Consider the following 19915-nt stretch of genomic DNA (forward strand, 5'->3'; position numbering starts at 1 on the left):
TTGCGACCCCTTTGGGGGTCGAACGACCCTTTGACAGGGGTCGCCTAAGACCATCGGAAAACACATATATAATTACATATTGTTTTTGTGATTAATCACTATGCTTTAATTACGTTCAATTTGTAGCACTGAAAATACATCCTGCATATCAGATATTTACATTATGATACATAACAGTAGCAAAATTACAGTTATGAAGAGCAACGAAAGTAATTTTATGGTTGGGGGTCACCACAACATGAGGAACTGTATTAAAGGGTCGTGGCATTAGGAAGGTTGAGAACCACTGCTCTAGGGCTTCCTGAGGGCCTCTGCTGGATCTCCAATAATAGTAGCTGCCACCCTAGTTGGTTTCTAATCTCCTACCCTTGTCACTGGGCTACTACACACTGTACTGAAAACAAGAAATAGGACATTTTTAAATGACATAATGATATAATATTTTCTGGTGCGAGAGAAAAGGCATAATTAAAAACTAGATACTGTAGTTCCAAAACTACAGTATTTGACTTTTAAATATGTACTTATGTATGTAATGGACAGCAGCATATGTGACATCTGATTTAGATTATTAAAATTCATTTGCATCCCTCATGCAAGGACTGACGTTAGTGAAGAGACAAGGCCCTGAAATTGTAGGAAATAAGTCGGGCGTGTGTGTGGGTGTATGTGTATGTGTGTGAGCATGGATGAGCGTGGGGGTGTGCATGTAGTACATGGATAAGTGTCTTTTCTGAGAAAAGGGTTCAGAGCATTTGTGAGATTCTCAAAGGGGCTTGTGAACCACAAAAGTTTAAGAACTGCTGCTCTGGAAGATATTAGGCACACTGAAAGTCAGACTGGACTATGCAAAAAACAAAATTATAATAGATAATCAATTAAAAATTGTTCTTATACTAAACAGAGGGAAATAATTAGAAAATTGAAATAGTAAATGGGGGGAAATCTCTCAATGAAGTTCTCTAGTGGGTGTCTTTCTCACTGGGAAAGATACCATTTTACAAAGGAAGTACTCACTTGTTCACCTCGGAGTCCTGGGAGGCCTGGATATCCTTTGAGACCCTGAAAGGGGAAAAGTGAAAACATGCTATGAAAAGTAAACCCATATAAGTCAAACCACTAAACCCAGGTTCTGGGTTGTCTTGTACCCCAACTGACAGATTCCTCATCAATATTAATGCAATCCTTACTAATTTATTTCTTAAAAAACTTAATTGTTTTAATAAGTTTTACATTTTTATTAAACTCATTCATATTCTTAAAAACTTTGAGTATTATTTGAATGATTTGTTATTATCAACTAAAATGGTAGCAAACTATAGAATAAAGAGAAGCATCTTTTATAAAAGGCTGGTATCCAGCAATTTTGCTCAACTTTTTCAAAAGTTGGTTCTAGTTCATTAATGATAAAACAAAATGCCCTAAGACATAATCTGTTTGTAATTATCAAAAAAACTGGACCACATCCACACAGTTTATCTAATTCCATTGTCATAACACTCCATGAATGAGCTAAGACAAATGAAAGAGCCTGTTCACAAGTTCATCAAAAGGGGTTTTGTAAAGCTGTGTAAGAAATTAATAACAAATGTTATATGTCAATTATACCTCAATTAAAAAATGAACTTAGTAGCAAAAATTCCCAATAATAGAACCAAAATTCAATATAATCTTATCATTAGCACCCAAAGATTAAAAAAAAATAGATAATATCTGAACTGCATCCAGCATGGCCAGTGGTGAACCTGAGAAGGGGCGGTGAAGGATTAAAGAAAACAAGACAAGAGAATATAGCTGGGGCCAGGTGGGACACTGTTCTCAAATGGAGAGACAATGACACAACCTGTAAGCCAAGTCTTTATTTTATAGTCAGATCCCTCGAGGCAAAGCAGGGGCGGGGTCAAGATGTTTACAATGTTCTCACGAGTTTCAAATCTTAATTACATGCACCTGAGAACCCTATTAAGCTTTGTTTTGGCAGCACTTGCTGCACCTCCCGAAGCCTACATCACTCAGCTACGTGGGACCACAGGTTCGAACCATAAGGTCAAGTTTAGAACCATAGCCTTTGGCTATCGTTGTGCTGGGAGGGTTTGCCCTCCAAGCTGGGACCTACATGTGCACGAGAGGACCGTGCCCTCTTATTAGTCCAAGGCTTAAACCTGTCCAAACGCTGTAGCCACTCTCCACAAATAGGCTTTATCCTCAGGATTTTTTTCTGTAAGCAAAATGAAGGAAGCAGAAAGAAAGGACAGGAAGAAAGAAATAAAGAAATACTTTGGAGCTTATTTGTATAGCTCTAGTCAACAATCGGTGAATCAATCTACACCCAGATTTTGAAGTATATAAAAGAATAGGATAAAGTTCCTTTTTTAAGCATCTCTTAAGATTTTAGGCAAACTATAACTCAAAAACCTGAAATAAATTATAGCATCAAAAACTTCAAATTAATATACTGCAAACTAAAGATAAATTTTTAAAGTTTCAGATATAAAGTAATGGAATGAATAGTTATTCAGGACTAATCACTGAATGAATATCAACTTGAATTAATGAATTAGAGAAGGAAATTATGCTTTGGTTAGACAATGGGGGGAATTACAAGAGTCTATTTGAAAAATAAGAAAATGATTTAAGCAGCTTTTGAGATGTTAAACTTAACAGTAAAATGTTTAAGTAGAGAACCCTCTTGGGAACTAGAGAGAAGACTGGAAAAAGTAAGAAAACAAATTTAAAGACAAAGACTTTTGTGTTATCTATGAGTTACATGTAAGCATATTCTTAACAAGGAAGTAACATAATTATGAAAGAAGGGGACAAAGGAAAAGGCCTATCATATGGGAGCTCAGTACTTCTCTGATTAGGCCACTAGATAGAGGTCAGGGAAGTGGCAATGAGGAAGGGTAAAGGGGGTGGAGGTGGAAGAAGATACAAAGGAATTTCATTGAGCTAATATATGCCAGACATTGTGCCAACTACTTCCAGCTGCTTCAGATAATTCTATAGCAATTTATGAAGTAGGTATTTTTCCCATTTCTACAGATAAGAAAACTGAATTCAGAGAAATTAAATGATTTTACCAATCATGATGGTAAGGTGAAATCATGTTGTTTTGCTAGTTAGATGTATCAAGAATTGAGCCCGGCTGGTGTGACTCAGTTGGTTGAGTGTCTGTCCATGCACCAGAAAGAAACCTGGGTTGTGGGCTCGATCCCCAGTAGGGGGTGTGCAGGAAGCAGCGATCAATGATTCTCTCTCATCATTTACATTTCTATTTCTCTCTCCCTCTCCCTTCCTCTCTCTAAAATCAATAAAAACATATATTTTTAAAAAATAATTGAGTAACCTGCTCTTCTATTTACTTTATATGCTATAGTTGTCTGAATGCAGGCTGTCCTCATTCTTATTAATATTTTCAAACACTATAGACCACCAACACAAATCAGCAAAAGTGATACAGTAGGCAGACAGACGTGAGCAGAGTAGGACGGATGGGCCAGGTACAGAGTAACCAGGGCAGAAAGCCCAGCTGCTTAGCAACTGGCAAAACTGAGCATACTGTTGGTCATCCAGTTTGGACAGCCCCCCCCCCCCCCCCCCCCCCCGACCTTTCATATCACTTGTCTCATGGTTTACCAGGGGTGGGCAAACTTTTTGACTCAAGGGCCACAATGGGTTCTTAAACTGGACCGGAGGGCCGGAACAAAAGCATGGATGGAGTGTTTGTGTGAACTAATACATGTTAACACTGCTGCTGGTGAAGGAGCAGAGGGGAGAGCAAGAGAACCCTCCGCTCTTTCGGCTCTGCGGGCCGGATAGAACAGCCGAATGGGCCGGATCCGGCCCGCGGGCCGTAGTTTGCCCACGGCTGGTTTAGACCCTCCCCTGACCTTCCCTCCCCTGTCATGGTGCTAATCATGTAGTAGAACCCCTTAGAGGAGGAACAAGGGGCTGGAGAATAGCCTCCTGCAACTCCCATACAAGCCCTTGTGTGACCACTTCCTTAAGCATTAAGCCCTCAGGACAATGAGGTTCTGGCTGGAATCAAATAATCTTAAGAACAAAGCCTCAGATCTGTTGACCACAGATACAGAGTTTTGGTCAAACTAGAGATAACATTTAGGCCACAGTTATGTTTCAGCTCTAGGCCCAGAAGAGCAGCAAAACCAGATGAAGTGATGCCTGTGGCTGACATCAGGACCAGATGCAATGACTAATGACCCTCTATCCTAGCGCTGACCAATCAGTAAAGACCACAACCCTGAAGGACACACCTGGAAAGCTGATGAATATTCTATTGAAATCCTCCCCTGAGACCTCCCCTAAAATCCCTGCCTTTGGAAAACAGGTAAAACCCCTTAAGACAAAGGACCCAATGTGGGTGCTTGAGCATGCCCACGCCTTTCCCCTTCCCTTCTTTCCTTCTTTCTTTACTCTCTGGAGCATGCCTGCACCTTTTCCTCTCTCCTTCTCCCAGCCTTGTTCTCTTTGCCTTTCCCTCTCCAAAAGAAGGGCCCTTCTTTTGCCTCTGTAACTTGTTTCCTGAGTCCACACAGCCCAGCTGGCTCACTTCTTCTACCTTCGTGACTTTTAAAATAAACTTTTGGTTATATTTGAGTTCTTGGCTCTGAATCTTTCTTAGCCAAACTCAAGGACCACAGTCTAACATCTGGTGCTGTTTGCCATTAATAAAAGGAGTTATATTTCACGAGTCATGCTAGTATTAAGCTGCACACTTAACAATAGCATCTAATATACCCAATGTTTAACTGAATTTTGCTCTGAACGTGTACATTTTTTAAGATAATTAAAGATCAGCCTAATTACAAAATGAGACATATTGTTCTCAGTTGTCCAAATGTTATACAAGATTCTACATATAAAAATATACAAAAAGCTAAACTGCTTTCACTTTTCATAACAGGAAATGAGAAATGTCCTCAGACAGCTCCCTGGAATGAGAAAGCATCTCTAGAAGAGTGAGAGCTAACAGCTCCTAGGAGAGTGTCAGGAAGATGAGGAATGAGGAGCCAGGTGAGAGGCACAAAAGTAGACAAACTCTCCGCCATAAGCCTATTTCCTTTTCCTTTCATTTCTTAAACTAGAGGCCCGGTGCACAAAAATTTGTGCACTCGGGGGGGGGGGGGGGGGGGCCCTCAGCCCGGCCTGTGCCCTCTCACAGTCTGGGACCCCTCGGGAGATAATGACCTGCTGGCTTAGGCCTGCTCCCGGGTGGCAGAGGGCAGGCCCAATCCCTAGGTGCAGCCCCTGTTCGGGCTCAGAGTAGGGCCGATTGGGGAATTGGGGCGCCTCTCTGTCATACACAGAGCAGGGCGATCGGAGGTTGCGATGCCACCCTCAGTCATGCTCAGGGTAGGGCTGATTGGGGGGTTGGGGCACCATCCCCTGTCACACTCAAGGCAGGGTCGATGGGGAGGTTGCGGTGCCACCCCCTGTCATGCACAGAGCAGGGCCAATCAGGGGGGTTGGGGTTCTGTACCCTGTCACACACAGAGCAGGGCCAATCAGGGGGTTGGGGCGCAGCCCCCTGTCACGCACAGAGCAGGGCCCATCAGGGGGTTGGGGCGCCACACTCTATCACCCACAGAGCAGGGCCGATCAGGGGGTTGGGATGCCGCCACTCTCACACTCAGGGCAGGGCCGATGGGGAGGTTATGGCTCTACCCCGTCACACACAGAGCAGGGCCCATGGGGGGTGTTGGGGCACCGCACCCTGTCACACACAGAGCAGGGCCGATCAGGGGGTTGGGGCGCCGCACCCTGTCACACACAGAGCCGCAGGGTGATCAGGGGGTTTGGGCGCTGCCCCCTGTCACGCTGATCCCAGTGCCGGGAGGCCTTGCGGCTCTGCTGATGCCGGTGCTGGGAGGCATATTACCCTTTTACTATATAGGGTAGAGGCCTGGTGCATGGGTGGGTGCCGGCTGGTTTGCCCTGAAGGGTGTCCTGGATCAGGGTCGGGTCCCCACTGGGGTGCCTGGCCAGCCTGGGTGAGGGGATGATGGCTGTTTGCAGCTGGTCACACATCCTTCAGGGTGGGGGTCCCCACTGGGGTGCCTGGCCAGTCTGGGTGAGGAGCTGAGGGCTGTTTTCAGGCTGGGGGTGACTGAAGCTCCCAACCGCTCCTTTTTTTCTTTTCTTTTTTTATTCTGGGCCAGCTTTAGCTTTGAGGCTTGGCTCCAGCTCTTAGGCCTCTGCTGCTGAAAGTAGGTTTCTGGCCTTTGCTTACAATGTTGCGATCCTGCTGGCTGAAGCCCGGCAGGTTTCTGGGGTTTTGCTTAGCTTCTATGTTTGTTACATAGTTGCTTGCAGCTCAGAGGCCTGCAGCGGCAGGTGGGGAACGTTGGTTTCCTCCGTCACTGAAGCAAGCAAGCCTCATGTCAGTTTCAAGCTGCCTGGCTGCCAGCCGCCATCTTGGCTGACAGTTAATTTGCATATTGCCCTGATTAGCCAATGGGAAGGGTAGCGGTCGTACGCCAATTACCATGTTTCTCTTTTATTAGATAGGATGTGTTTATTTATTCACTTACTTAGCTTTATTTCTATGAACTCATGAGTCTAGCCAAATACTTTCTTTCTTTGGCTACCATGTGATTTTTGACCAGATTTTCATCTCTCCCTAGCCTAGCCCATGGTGAAACATGATGCAGTGGTGGTACAATTTCTTCTTGAGCTTCCTTTCCCAGAAGCACTTTATAACAGTGAACTAGATGTGTTAACCATGTTATCTTCTGTATGCATAATTCCTTAGAGGGATTCTTCCTCATCCAGAGACTCCGGTAAGGGGACAGCACCAAACAGTCATGACATTTTCTTCATGAGCTCTCTCCTCCTCCACCTCAGCCATAACAGATGGCACTTAATCCAAAGGAGGCCAATACAAAGTCTGGTCAGTAGCCTATGAGATGACCGGAAATGAAGAGTTTTATCTAAATGGGGATAAGTCAGATTCTCTTTTCTTAAATTTAATTTTTAAAAAAGAAAGAGAGAAGGAAAGAAGAATGAAGGGAAGTAAGGAAAGAGGGAAGGGAGGGAGGGAGGGAGGAAGGGAGAAAGGAAGGGTTACTTGGGTGAAAAATAAATTCTAAGTCTGTAATATGATATCTCAATTCTCTTAATGTTGAAAGGTGACAAGTAAGAGAAAGAGTATCTTTTTGTTACTTTTAGTGTAATATTATTACATCTGTAATATACTGGAATTAGCACCACTATTGTTTAAGGGCCTCCATTTATTCTCTAAATTTGTGACTATATAACTCATTTATTTCTATTTAAACACTAGTCTATAAAGTTTTAAAAATCAAAGGGAATAAGTTATTGATAAAACTGCAAGCTTTGGCAAAGCACCAATCTAGGAATCTGCCATACTATTTGAAAAAAGTAGTTTATATTGTAGTCTTTTGAAAATATTATTTGAGTTACTGTTCTCTATACTAACATATGAAGAATAACCAAAAGTTTCCCATAACTAGCAACATATGATGTTTTTCTAATGAAATATTGAGAAAAGCTGGTAGGAAAATTTATAAATTCTGCTTTAGAACAGATTAAAAACCTATTGCAATAAATTATAGAATTGTCTCAATTTTTGTTGTGATGGAAAGTTGTCTTACCAAGAATGCCAATAAGAATTGGGACTTAGAATCTAATTTTAATATAGATACTTTAATTTTAATACTTATTTTAACATCTGCCTCCCAGAAGCACCCCAACCGGGGATCAAACCTGCAACCTATGTATGTGCCCTGACTGGGAATCGAAGACACAACCTTTTGGTGTATGGGTCGACCCTCAAACCAAGTGAAACACCCGGCCAGGGCTGCACTTCAGGACTTTGAAATCACTCATATATGTCCTTTAAGCTGCTGCTACTGCACTTCTGTCTGAAAGCCGATATTAAATGTTCTTTTTCTTTAATGTAATAACATTAGTTAACAGATTAGGTATCTGTTAAGTTTGGCATAAACTGCAGGACTCCTATCAGCAATGCCTTGAGGAATACAGAGAATGGCCTGTCACCATGTTTTGGCCAAAATAACCAGGGAAAGCTATGGCAACACTGAGAAATTGTGATGAGATGGCCATAGCTGACTAAAAAAGACACTCTAAGCAAGAATTCAGAATGAAATAAAAATCAACAACCATGGTAATGGAAGCACTTCTTGGGGCAAAGTGATGACTTTTCTAAATTCATAAGAATAAGGAGTTTTATTATATATTTTTTACAAAATTGAATAGAAGAATGATCCCAAATAACTGCAGAGTTTGAGGAGACAGAGAATGAATATAATACAAACCTCTCTATTTCACACACCTCCCTCTCTCTTGGCACATATTTCCCTCATGCACAAAACAGACCGCTGCCAACCTTTGTCCCCAGCTCCTCACCCTCCTGACCCACTAACCTCCTTTAATTAGCACTCGGTGTTTACTTGGGTCCCATCAGCTTTTACTGTCTTTTTCAGTGAGGGCTCACAGAGAAACACAGTATAATAAACTAATTCTCAGAATGGTGCTACATGACAGATGACAGCATTTTCTGAGGACATGGAAAATTTTTAAAGAACTTCTGGAAACTAAGAGACTTTTAGCCAAATGCATTTATCGTTAATGTTAGAATGTCAATCATCAAAGCCAGACTAAGGGAAATATCTTTGGACACAGGGAAGTTTTCAAAGTCCCACAAGTTCCACCACTTTGGCAACCACTGGCTTGCCTGCGGGGAGTTCAGTGCTGTGTTGCCTTGTTCTCAGCTTCCCCTGTCATTAGTGGGAAAGACAGCTTGCAGAGAAGATGGTCACCGTGGTGACAGCATAGCCCCTCAGCAGCAGCGTTTGTATGACCTGTCAGTCCTGCACTTAGACTGGGAAGCAGCCCCAAATGAAACACAGCTCTGCAGATTTTTACAGGGATAATGGGCAGGTGAGAGGACCATCTATACAATTAACTACAAAAAAAATGGAATTCTTCTTATTTCTCTCTACAGGCACTGATTTTATTCTAATCTTGATATACTTTTATTGCTGTTGTCATCAACACTCACTACTAATGTAGCTCCTTCATGCTGTCCTTGCTTTAGACAGATTAGGAAAAGCTGCAGTTTTTGAGTGACTGATAAATCACAGTGCATTCCACTTGATGTTTTCCTTTTCAACTTTATAAAGATCCTAGTGGCCCAGTGCATGAAATTTGTGCACAGGGTGGTGAGTTGTCCCTCAGCCCGGCCTGCACCCTCTCGCAATCTGGGACCGCTGGCTCCTAACCACTCACCTGCCTGCCTGCTCACCCCCAACTGCCCCACCCCCTGCTCACTCCTAACCGCCTCTGTCTCAGCCCTGCCACCATGGCTTTGTCCAGAAGGATGTCTGGAAGTGTCCTGGAAGGTCTCCTGGAAGGTCTCCTGGTCTAATTAGCATATTACCCTTTTATTAGTATAGATTGTGCACTTCCTATGTAATGGAAATACTTTCTAAAATAATTGAAATATTTCCACCAAAACAGAATAAGAATTCACACTATTTGTAATTATTACTAAAACCATAGTAGCCAGTATTTTTGATATGCAGAAAATTAGTGCCATTCATTATTTATAAAAATATGTTTTAAAAATGTGTGCATTATTTCACAACTGCTCTGAGTTATACCTTCATGATAAGATATGCTTAACTTCTCCCATCTGGCTTATCCCCGGATCAAAAAAAAAAAAAAATGCTCCAACTGAAAGCACTGTTAATGTTCTTACACTTTTAAATAGCAGACTTTCAATATTAATGTAGCAACTGATCAGCTATATTAAAAACCAATTTAAAATCCATCTGGAGTCCAAACTCAGAATTCTGACTTTTGTTTTCCATCCAATTCAACATGCACTCTGGATCAAACTATCTGCTTTTTGGCACAAATTGAGACACTTAGTGGGAAGTGAAACATACTTCAGTTCCTAGGAAAATAAGAGTTATATGAAGGTAGGTAAATTGAGACAACGTAGCCTGTCAATCTGGAGAAGCACATTGCTTGTTAAAGATGTTAATAATTATTTTTTTAAAAGTCCGGGAGAGAGAGATAAAAGGGGGAAAAGAAAACAGCAAACCAAAAAAAATCTATTGAAGAGTGAAAGAAAATATTGCTTCTGATTTACCTGCTTTGTTATTTCTGACTCAATATTAATTCTAGTTTTCAAAACATTTTTCACATTAATCTTTTCTTTATCTCAACAGTTTTCAAGAGTTGTCAATGTTATCTACACAACTTTCTGGTAGTCATTTTAAATATTACTTGAGTATGGTTTATATTAGAAGAATTATTCCTTTCCCAGGGAAAAGGAATAATGAAGTCATTATTATCTGTCATCCAAAACTATATTTGTTCCCTTAGCTTTCACGAAAAAAAATTACTTCCTCTTGCATACATTCTTGAGATGGTCAGAATACTGAAATACACATCTAACAAAAATTGGCTTAATGAACTAATTAATTAATTGGCAAACTTTACTCCAAGTTATTAACAGCACAGCCATGTGTCAAATAGGCCTGGATCTGAGTCTTAGCTGTACTAATTAATAGTTGTGTGGCCTTGGATAAGTTATTTAACTCTTTTATACACCACTTATTTATAACATACTGAACATAGTATCAATCTCAAAGAGCTGCAGAGAGGCTGGAACACTGCACAAAATTTTATAGCAACTATTAATGTTAGTAGTCATAGTTATAATAATTCATAAAATGGTTTAATAAATAAAAAGATGTAAGAAACTTTATACTAATCAAAACCCAAGTACCTTATTCATCTCTTATAATATGAACAGAACAGTTAAATGCACAGTGAATTCAGTATCAGTAAGTTTTATCTCTTAATCTTTCTATAATTTTGAGTGATCCTGAGCAATTCTCTTAAACTCCCTGGACTTATCAGAGATATCTCACAACATGAATAACTTAACTTCTTATCTTGACTATAGAATTCATCTACCATTTTAGGGTTAGAACTGAAATGATGAAAGAATAGGAGTCCCTAGGTCAGTGATGGCGAACCTTTTGAGCTCGGCGTGTCAGCATTTTGAAAAACCCTAACTTAACTCTGGTGCCGAGTCACATATAGAAATTTTTTGATATTTGCAACCATAGTAAAACAAAGACTTATATTTTTGATATTTATTTTATATATTTAAATGCCATTTAACAAAGAAAAATCAACCAAAAAAATGAGTTCGCGTGTCACCTCTGACATGTGTGTCATAGGTTTGCCATCACTGCCCTAGGTTATAGCGAATATGAACTGTTATGCTGGATTCTACTAGCATAGATCCTGTTTGCAGGAAGTAAATCTGAGCGTGACCTCGGTAGTTCAAAAATGAATCAAAATTAGTAAATTCCATAAACAGCTAATAATTTGCCTAAACATTCTACCCAATAATCATTTCCCCTTTCACATAAAGGATAGGAACAGTCTATCAAGCTCATTTTGAATGTATTCCTATTGTACATTCCTATTAAAGTAAGATATGCATATAGACTGTGATAAAAAACTTATTCCAAGCCTGCTTATGTGGAAAATCACCTTAGGCTTAGATTGAGTCCTTATGTCCTTTTGCTGGCAATACTTTTTTTTAAAAAAAATCTGTATATAGTTCCCACTATAGACCCTCTGAAAAAGGAGAAAACATTCTCAGAAAAAGCTACAAAATCATCTCAAATAGTTCAACTGTTCTAAATTACTTTCAAATCATAGTAAACCATGGATGTTTCATTTACCAGAAAGTAATTTAGTTTCTAAGTACCTTCAACTAAATCTTCCCTAGAGAAAATGCAGCTACAGCTGATAATTGATAATACAACAATATCCCTGATTTCTATAGGGTCTATTTCTATTAGTTAACAATAAAAGCCCAGATTTTACAAGTTTTAAAAATCATATTGTAGAAAAAGGAGTCTGTGAAAGATGCACCTTTTCCCCCCAGTTTGTTTAAATTAATGCTATTTCATTTTACTAGATTTACACAGAGTAAAAAAAAATTCTTAATGTTTTAAAATACTGATGGGATGAGATCCATATATTATGTGCAGAGGGCTTTGGAAGCTAACATATTCTGCTTTAAGTGAATACAATTTCAAGTTTCAAATGATAATCTTCTCTAATGGTTAACATTAGTCTTTTAAAACTTTCTCTATACATAATATTTCCTTATATCCTCTTCTACATAATAATCACTCAACTTTTACTTAGTATTTTTCTTTCTGAATTGCTAATTTCATCAGCCATAGGCATAATCTAACCTCAGAAACTAATGATTAGTTTGTTTTTTTCTCATATGCAGTTATTATTTAGGGTGAAATAACTATACTTAATATCAAATAAACAATTAAGGTAATTCCTGTATTAAGAGATTTTCTTTGTTTGATGCCCTTCATCAGTACAATTTCCTCAGAGGTATCCTTAGTGGTCAGGGGTATGCTAAGTAGCATTAATCAAGCAAATTCATGACTGTATATCATGACCAATTCTGTTAGAAATGATCACTCTGCAGTTTCCTGTCTCCTTGGGAGAAACCAACAACCTCAAAGGAGCTATCAGATTCTAAGTAGCATCTAGGATGAAGGCTAGTCTGAGGACCATGAGAATAATGGTGTGGTCATGGAAGGAAAACTACTCCATGAGATCACAATCTTTTTCACCATTTAACAATTCAGCCCTTAGCAAGGGTTTTGAAGAAAAGCAAACAAGGTCAGGATCCTTTCCAAAACCAGATAAATAGCTGATGGTTAACATTTATTAAGGGCTTGCTATTTGTCTGGCAGTATAGTGGATGGATTATCTCATTCCATGTTCTTAAGAACTCCCTATGAAGTGGGTAGTATCATCTTCAAATCTTAAAGATGAGGCAACTAAAGCTTAGAGAGGTTAGGCAACCTACCCACGGTTTATGGGAACCAGAAAATAGCAGATGGAATTTGAGCCAAGTAACCAGAGCCTGACTATCACCTCCAACCTAAATCTCCCAAGGGGGAAGGAATATGACACACTAAAACACCAACACGGTTAATGTTTATATGTATCTAGACATCCATGTAATGTCAAATACTGCCCTCCAATATCCTGGGGCTCTTAATAGCTTAGAAAGAAATTTTGTTTCTTCCTTATTCCCTGTAGAAAATCAAGAACTCAATGTCGGGGCGGGGGGGGGGGGGGGGGCGGGCGGGGGCGGGAAAAAAGTTGAATATATAGAAGAAAATGTAAACAACATATTTTATGAACTAATTAGCATAGCTGTGCTAGTATTTCTTTTAACCTCAGAGAAAGCTGAGTCATATGGGTGTGACTACTGTGTTGTAGTAGCCATCTCCAATCCTCACTTCCACCCTTCCCAGCAGGCTTCACATTTGTATATATATCATGGCACAGAATATTATTTCCTAATAAAATAAGAACCCCTTTTAAAAAAAGCCAAATGTATTACCTATAACCAAATGTAACTCCTTTGGATATATAAAACTTAAAAAGTGACTTCAAAGTTTCAGAATTAGGTTCTTTCCTAATATAATTTTAAAACATCTTCCATATTCTATCAGTGATGTTCTCATCATTAACAGAAGGGTTTTATTTTCCTTTTCATACAACCCTGGCTTTTGCAGGGACCACTTTCCTGGATTAGGACAGCATCCTAATTCCTACTGCTGAGAAAAGAAATTTAACACATTGGCTTTAGGCTCAACTGCAAAAGGAGATCCAGGAACTGAAGAGCTCCTGGAGTCAGGACACCTAATTATGTCAAAGCACAACTGCATCTTACCTTGTCACCTTGCACACCAGGGGGGCCCACTAATCCAGACAAGCCTTGGTCACCCTAGGAACAAAACACAGAGGTTTAATGGTACAAAAGAGGATTGAAAATTAGAATTCCCTTGCGACAGGATTTCATCTTGGGCGTCAAGATCTCACTGCCTTCATTTCTGATCTTCACAATCGGACTCAAGTTCCACGTTGTTTCTGGGAACTTCTGACAGCTCTTCTGGAGCCCCCGGGCCTTCTCACCGGATGCTGAACACCTGTACTGGGCCTCCCACCTCCGTGGTCCCGCACCTTTTTCTCCGGTGTCCTTTTCTCTAGGAATGACCTTCCTCCCCCAATTCCCACTGCTCCAAGGTTTACCGTGTTTTAAAAAACTAAAGTTTACTTTAAAATTCTACAAGCACTTGGTGTGGCATCGGTGCTGCTCTTTTTTGGTGAGGACCTACAGCCCGAGGGGTCTCCCGTGTGCAACCTTGAACCTCAGGATGCAGGGCTGTGGAGAGCAGGGCTGCCTTTCTGTAGTTGCCCCTCTTCCCCACCCCCACCCCCACCCCCCCCACCCCTCAAAGGGGCACTTCCCCTGGCGGGACTGCAAGGGCGCCTTCCTGCAAAGGCACCACTAGAGCGCAACTACAGTGAAAAATGATCAGGAGGGCCCTGTGTTTGGCCCAACAGACCAAACGTCACCAATTAGGCCCCTCGGTTCCCTCCTCCCCGAACTCCCATGAGGGCTGCCAGCCTGTCTTGGGGTAGGAAGGGGAGAGTATAGGGGTGAAGTGGGCGGAATTGGGGCGGGGGAGAAGCCTGTCAAAAAGGAATGGGGGGTGGCGAGGGTATAATATTACACCTGCTTTCTCTAGGTGCACTTTTTCTTTACCTCCCTTTCCCGTTTCCATTGCAGCAATTTACTGTGCAAAAGTTTATATATATTTATTTACATAGATATGGTGTTTGAAAGAAAAAAGAGTACTCAGGTAATAACCCAAATAGACTCCTTAGTGACTGTTTACGCTCTGTTTAGTTATTAGTGCACTATTTTAATATGTCATCAGATTAAGCAGTCAGAAAAGGATGTTTCGGATTATTAACAATGGAGTGCTTTTCCACTTGTTCGAATATTCATTTTAATGCACCTGCTCAATGATTTCAGATGTCTTCCTTTTGCGATGGGATGATACAGTTTTTTGTTGTTGGTTTTTTTTTACATTTATTACTCTGACAGAGGAAACAGAAAAGTGCAGTGGGAAATAGGAGATCATCTCCTTCCACGAGCTCTAGTCATGTGGATTACTTGATTCCCCTTCAGAGTTTTCCTACCCAAAAAATTAGAATACTCTCTCATGTGTCTTATGAGAAAGGAAAAATTACCATTATTTAAATGATCTTTGCTTGCCATGAGATCCCAAAAGGACTTAAACACTTATCTATGCACTATGAGAGATATTATTTAGTGGGTATTACATTCTGAAGGACTAGCACCGGCATTGCTTTTATTGTTTCATTATTAACCATATATTTATTGTAAAAATTGCTAAATAGTTGAAAATAGAATTCAATTGTTTCCCAACGCCCCTATATGCCCACCAATTTAATATTTATATTTTATTTGTATTCATATTGTATGTATATCACTAATATTCTCACTTGAACCCAACTTAATGTAAATATAATTTCTAAGAATATTTTTTAAATTTTACCATTTTAGAAATATATCTCAGTTTTAAAAGATGGATTTCACTTAAAGCTCAATGGTAACTTGCTATTAAATCCTGTATCTTATTACAGTTCTCCTTTTTAGTATTATCCACAATTAGTATAAAGTGACTCAAAAAGTAAAAAAAAAAAAAAAAAAGGCTGACATACTGCCAAGCCCCCGCTCCCAGCTGACTCATTCTGTATTTTATAGAAATACTGAGCACATTCTGAACCACCGTATATTTTGTACAGAGAAGCCACCTAAATGCTTAATTTGAGGACTTTATTTAATGCAATCACCAAAACAGAGTGGAACTCTAATTTCTGAAATTTCAGTAAGAAATTAAATGTCCTATGTGTAGATATTTTAAAAGAGAGCATTTTTGTTTCTCGGACTGCATATTTTTTCCTTGTAATAATTAAGGGATCAATTAAATTCCCACTCCCTTTCTAAAGTATTTAGATTCAGTGAACTCAGTCCCATCACGGCAATAACGTCCTTAAGATTTTATTTTGCATTTTGAAATGTTTTTTGTTTTGTTTTAATGATGTGGCCCAGAAATCCTAAGCAGCAGTCAGCTCAGCTGTCATTAAGATCTCCAAACTTTACACGTCATCACATTTGATAGCATTGTTTATACACAGAAAGGAAAGCTATGAGGTTAAGCTATTCTATTTCTCTGCAATTTGTCATCTCAAAGTGCATATCATTGGGACCTGTCATGTCAATAGCTGTGGCTTTACTCATACTCATAACATTTCATAAGGAGGGACTATTTGCCATAATGAAGCATCCTTTCAATACTATTGGACCTTGATGTAATTTAATTCAGGTGCCACTTTGGCAGTGCCACCAGGGGCACCTAAGTGTGCCCTAACGAGCTGTATCCATTCATTTGGGCTGATGTAACATATCACTCTGGGGGTGTTGTAAGCAGTAGATATTTATTTTCTCAAAATACCAGAAGTTAGACGTTTGAGATGAGAAAGTCCTTAAGATTTTAAATTATTATTTTTGTTTTACTTGTTAGTACTAGTATATCTGTATAGTCCATTAATATGATGCGATATTTTTTAAGTTTAAAAGACTTTGTAAGCCATGTAAAAGATCAGCTTTCAACCAGGAACCACCAGAGTATTCAGGGATTTTAGAAGTTTGTGAATATATACCACATAAACATAAACATCCTTTAATTGTATCACATTCATCAAGTGCTTGTCTAAATAAAGCTTCCAGATGTATTCCTTAAGACTCATTTTGTATTCATCCGCACATGAAAGCAGTAAACTCCTCCTAATAAAAATGTGTTGCTATATTTACATTAAAACATTAGTTTCTTTTTACCTAAACATATGTGTGTGTGTGTTTGAGAGTATTATGATAAAATAAAAAAGCATATTAGACTAAAAGTCAAATAACTCAGATATATCATTAACTCTGCATTTACTATCCATATGATGAATCCCATAAATTCTATGAATTCAACTGGAAACAAGATAATTATGATTACTGCACAATTTCTGTGGGACTTAAGAAGAAGTATGTAGAACTATCTACAAAAAGGTATGAAAATGGCACTGGAATTTATGTATTAGTATGTACATGCATATAAACAGTAACATTTTTGAGATTAGGATCATATCTTGTTCTAATTTTTTGCCCCACTCATCCCTAATTAGCTGGTAGTACAATGGCAGGCCACAGTAGACACTAAAAAAAATTAATGGTAAGATTGAGATTAATGATAACATTTAATTAATTCATCAAATATTTCTTCCTTCATTAAAATGCAACTAGAGGCTCAGTGCACAAAATTCATGCAAGGGTGGGGGGTGGGTTCCCTCAGCCTGGCCTGTGTCCTCTCACAATCTGGGACCCCTCAGGGAATGTCAGGCCTAAACCAGCAGTCAGACATCCCTCTCACAATCTGGGAGGCTGCATACTTTTCATACAGGTGAAAGGCATCTTGCTGTTGTATGGCCAGCTACATTTTTTTGCCCTGATTATAAAAAGTAGTACATAACATGATCCTTCTGAGGCGGTAGTGTCATTTTCCCCATCTTATGGGTGGAAAAACTGAAGCAGAGAAAAGTTAAGTAATTGGCTTTGTCACACAGTTATAAGTGTCAGAATCAGGGCTGACCACAAAATGTGCAAGCCAGAGTCCATGCATGTCATCACTGCATCATCCTGTTTTTTCAGTGTTAGAGTAGCGTTGCCAGGTCTCAATTTTTAAATCTAAGAGACTGTTCCCAATATATAGGGTAGGGTCCTTAGGCCTGGCAGGCTATCAGGGCCATCTTCAGGGTGACCGGCGGGCAGAGTGATTGGAGGCCCCTGCTGGCACCCGCCTTGGCTGGCAGCCAGGCGCCACCCACTGGGGAGGCCCCACCCCCTGATTGCCACTGCTGATCGCCTCCCTCTTGGGGGGCAAACGCTCAATACAGAAGCTGCTCCTGACTGGTCAGTGTGCATCATAGCAACCCATCATTCCAACAGTCGTTTTGCCGTTCGGTCGATTTGCATATTAGGGTTTATAATATAGGATAGTTTTCTATCTTCCCTGTCTGATAACAAGCAAAGTCTCAAAAAGGATTAATAAGATAAGATAATTTTTAAATGCTTGACATATATCACCATGATTTTATTTCAGGAACAAATAATTACCTTTTGTCCAGAAGTAGCCTGGCCTGGGGAAAATCCTGGATCTCCTTTGGGACCCTAGATAAAACAGTTATGAAACACTTGGTGAAGCATCAATTACATATATTACACGTCTTCAGTTGTAGCAGAAGTTATACACATTACATGGTATTAAATTATTTTAAAATGAGATGGGTATGAATTATTTATTTTTAATGTATATTTTTCTTAGCTTTATGTTTAAATGTTGAAAAAGATTCCTCAAAATTCCCCAGACATAGCTGATTTATTTACTAAACTTATACTAATATTGAATCATCTTTCTTCAAAGGACCTATGTAAAGGTTCTATTAAACCTTTTCATTTTGTGACATATTGAGTTTAGTTTCTATTTTAGCACTGGCACACTAGTTACTTTCAGTAAAAGAAACCTGCTTATATAATTCATAAAATTTTTACCTATCATTCCAAGTTTAAATATTTTCTAAAATCTTGCAATGTACATACATTACTTTTAGAATAAAAAATAAACCAAAAATACCTCTAATTGCCAAAATTGTTTTTATTCTGCTATAAAAATTGTACTTTTTATACTCCAGTAATCTTTATCTTTTATGTTTTAAGAAAAATATGACATTTGGTTTCAATCAAAGTTCTTGGTACAATATTAATCTTTCTTGTTAATCTTTCTTATGATTACTTACCAAAGCATCTCCTTTTCTAACTATTTCACACCTCATAAAATAAGAGGCCACAATTGAGAGATTCTTTTTAATTCAAATTCTGATTTCATTACCATTCTCAACTAATCATGCTTTCCATTCCTAGAGAGTTCTAAATGCTACTTTAACTCTAGGGGAAATAGGAAAATAGTCGTGTCTTCTTTCTCAGGGGTGCTTTCCAAGAGTACTAGAACTGACCGATGAAAGAAGGATGACCAAAAGAAAAGCCATTCACATTCAACAGTAAGTCTTTTCACTTTACAAATGAGAAATGAGTCTTCATTGGCAAAGAGTCCTATATTCTAGGGTTGAAGAAAATTTTTAAAGAAAAGGTTGTTTTCCAGGCTGACCTCTTCCCTTCCATAGCCATCACCACTTCCACCACTAAGGCTATAATTTTAGATCATTGGTTACAAGATTATGGAAGATGAGAAATGGCTTTAGTGATATCTCAAAATTTAAAAACTCAGCTCTTCATCAGAGAAAAAAGAAAATATACTTAGAATTTGTTAGAGATATTAAGAGCTTACCTAATGAATCATATTTTATAGATAAAGAAGCAATGAGATCCAGAAAGATTGAATTGGTTAAGATCGCTTGGAAAATTTTTGGTAAACCAGATCATTTTTCTTTCTCATATCACAATGTCTAGTAAATAAAAAATATTACTTATTGGTTTTAACATATTTTAAGCTTCCATTATAACACCTAACCAACTGATTTGAGGTAAGAACTTAAGAAATAATAGCCCTTGAGAAATCTGAATATAATAAAATCCTTTGTAGCTGATGTTTTTACTTCTAAAACTCATGTTAAACATTCTTATTTTTAGGTCCTATCTGAATTTTTTATTACTTATCAACTTTATTAATATCATTTTCATTCAGATTTCTTAATATCTTTCACTAATTTGATATTTCATCCTCCATTTAAAAAAAATTTAAAAAGTGAGAAAGCCCTGACCCACATGGTTCAGTGGTTAGAGCATCAGTCTGGGTTTGATTCCCTGCATACCTGGATTGCAGGCACGTGCAGGAGGCAACCA

The 19915-nt window shown here is 39.0% G+C and overlaps 1 protein-coding gene across 1 annotated transcript in view; it reads right to left on the reverse strand.

Annotated features, from left to right (window-relative positions):
* Positions 1 to 19915, reverse strand: part of COL24A1 (collagen type XXIV alpha 1 chain) — a 304137-nt gene that overhangs the window by 266294 nt on the left and 17928 nt on the right. Inside the window, exons 5-7 of the mRNA XM_036348461.1 lie at positions 18173 to 18226; positions 13811 to 13864; positions 1018 to 1062 (exon numbers count right to left, since the gene is read on the reverse strand). Of these exons, the coding sequence (XP_036204354.1) occupies positions 1018 to 1062; positions 13811 to 13864; positions 18173 to 18226 (153 nt within the window). The remainder of the gene's footprint in view (positions 1 to 1017; positions 1063 to 13810; positions 13865 to 18172; positions 18227 to 19915) is intronic.

This window comes from Myotis myotis, unplaced genomic scaffold (assembly GCF_014108235.1).
Source record: "Myotis myotis isolate mMyoMyo1 unplaced genomic scaffold, mMyoMyo1.p scaffold_m19_p_2, whole genome shotgun sequence".
Taxonomy (NCBI): domain Eukaryota; kingdom Metazoa; phylum Chordata; class Mammalia; order Chiroptera; family Vespertilionidae; genus Myotis; species Myotis myotis.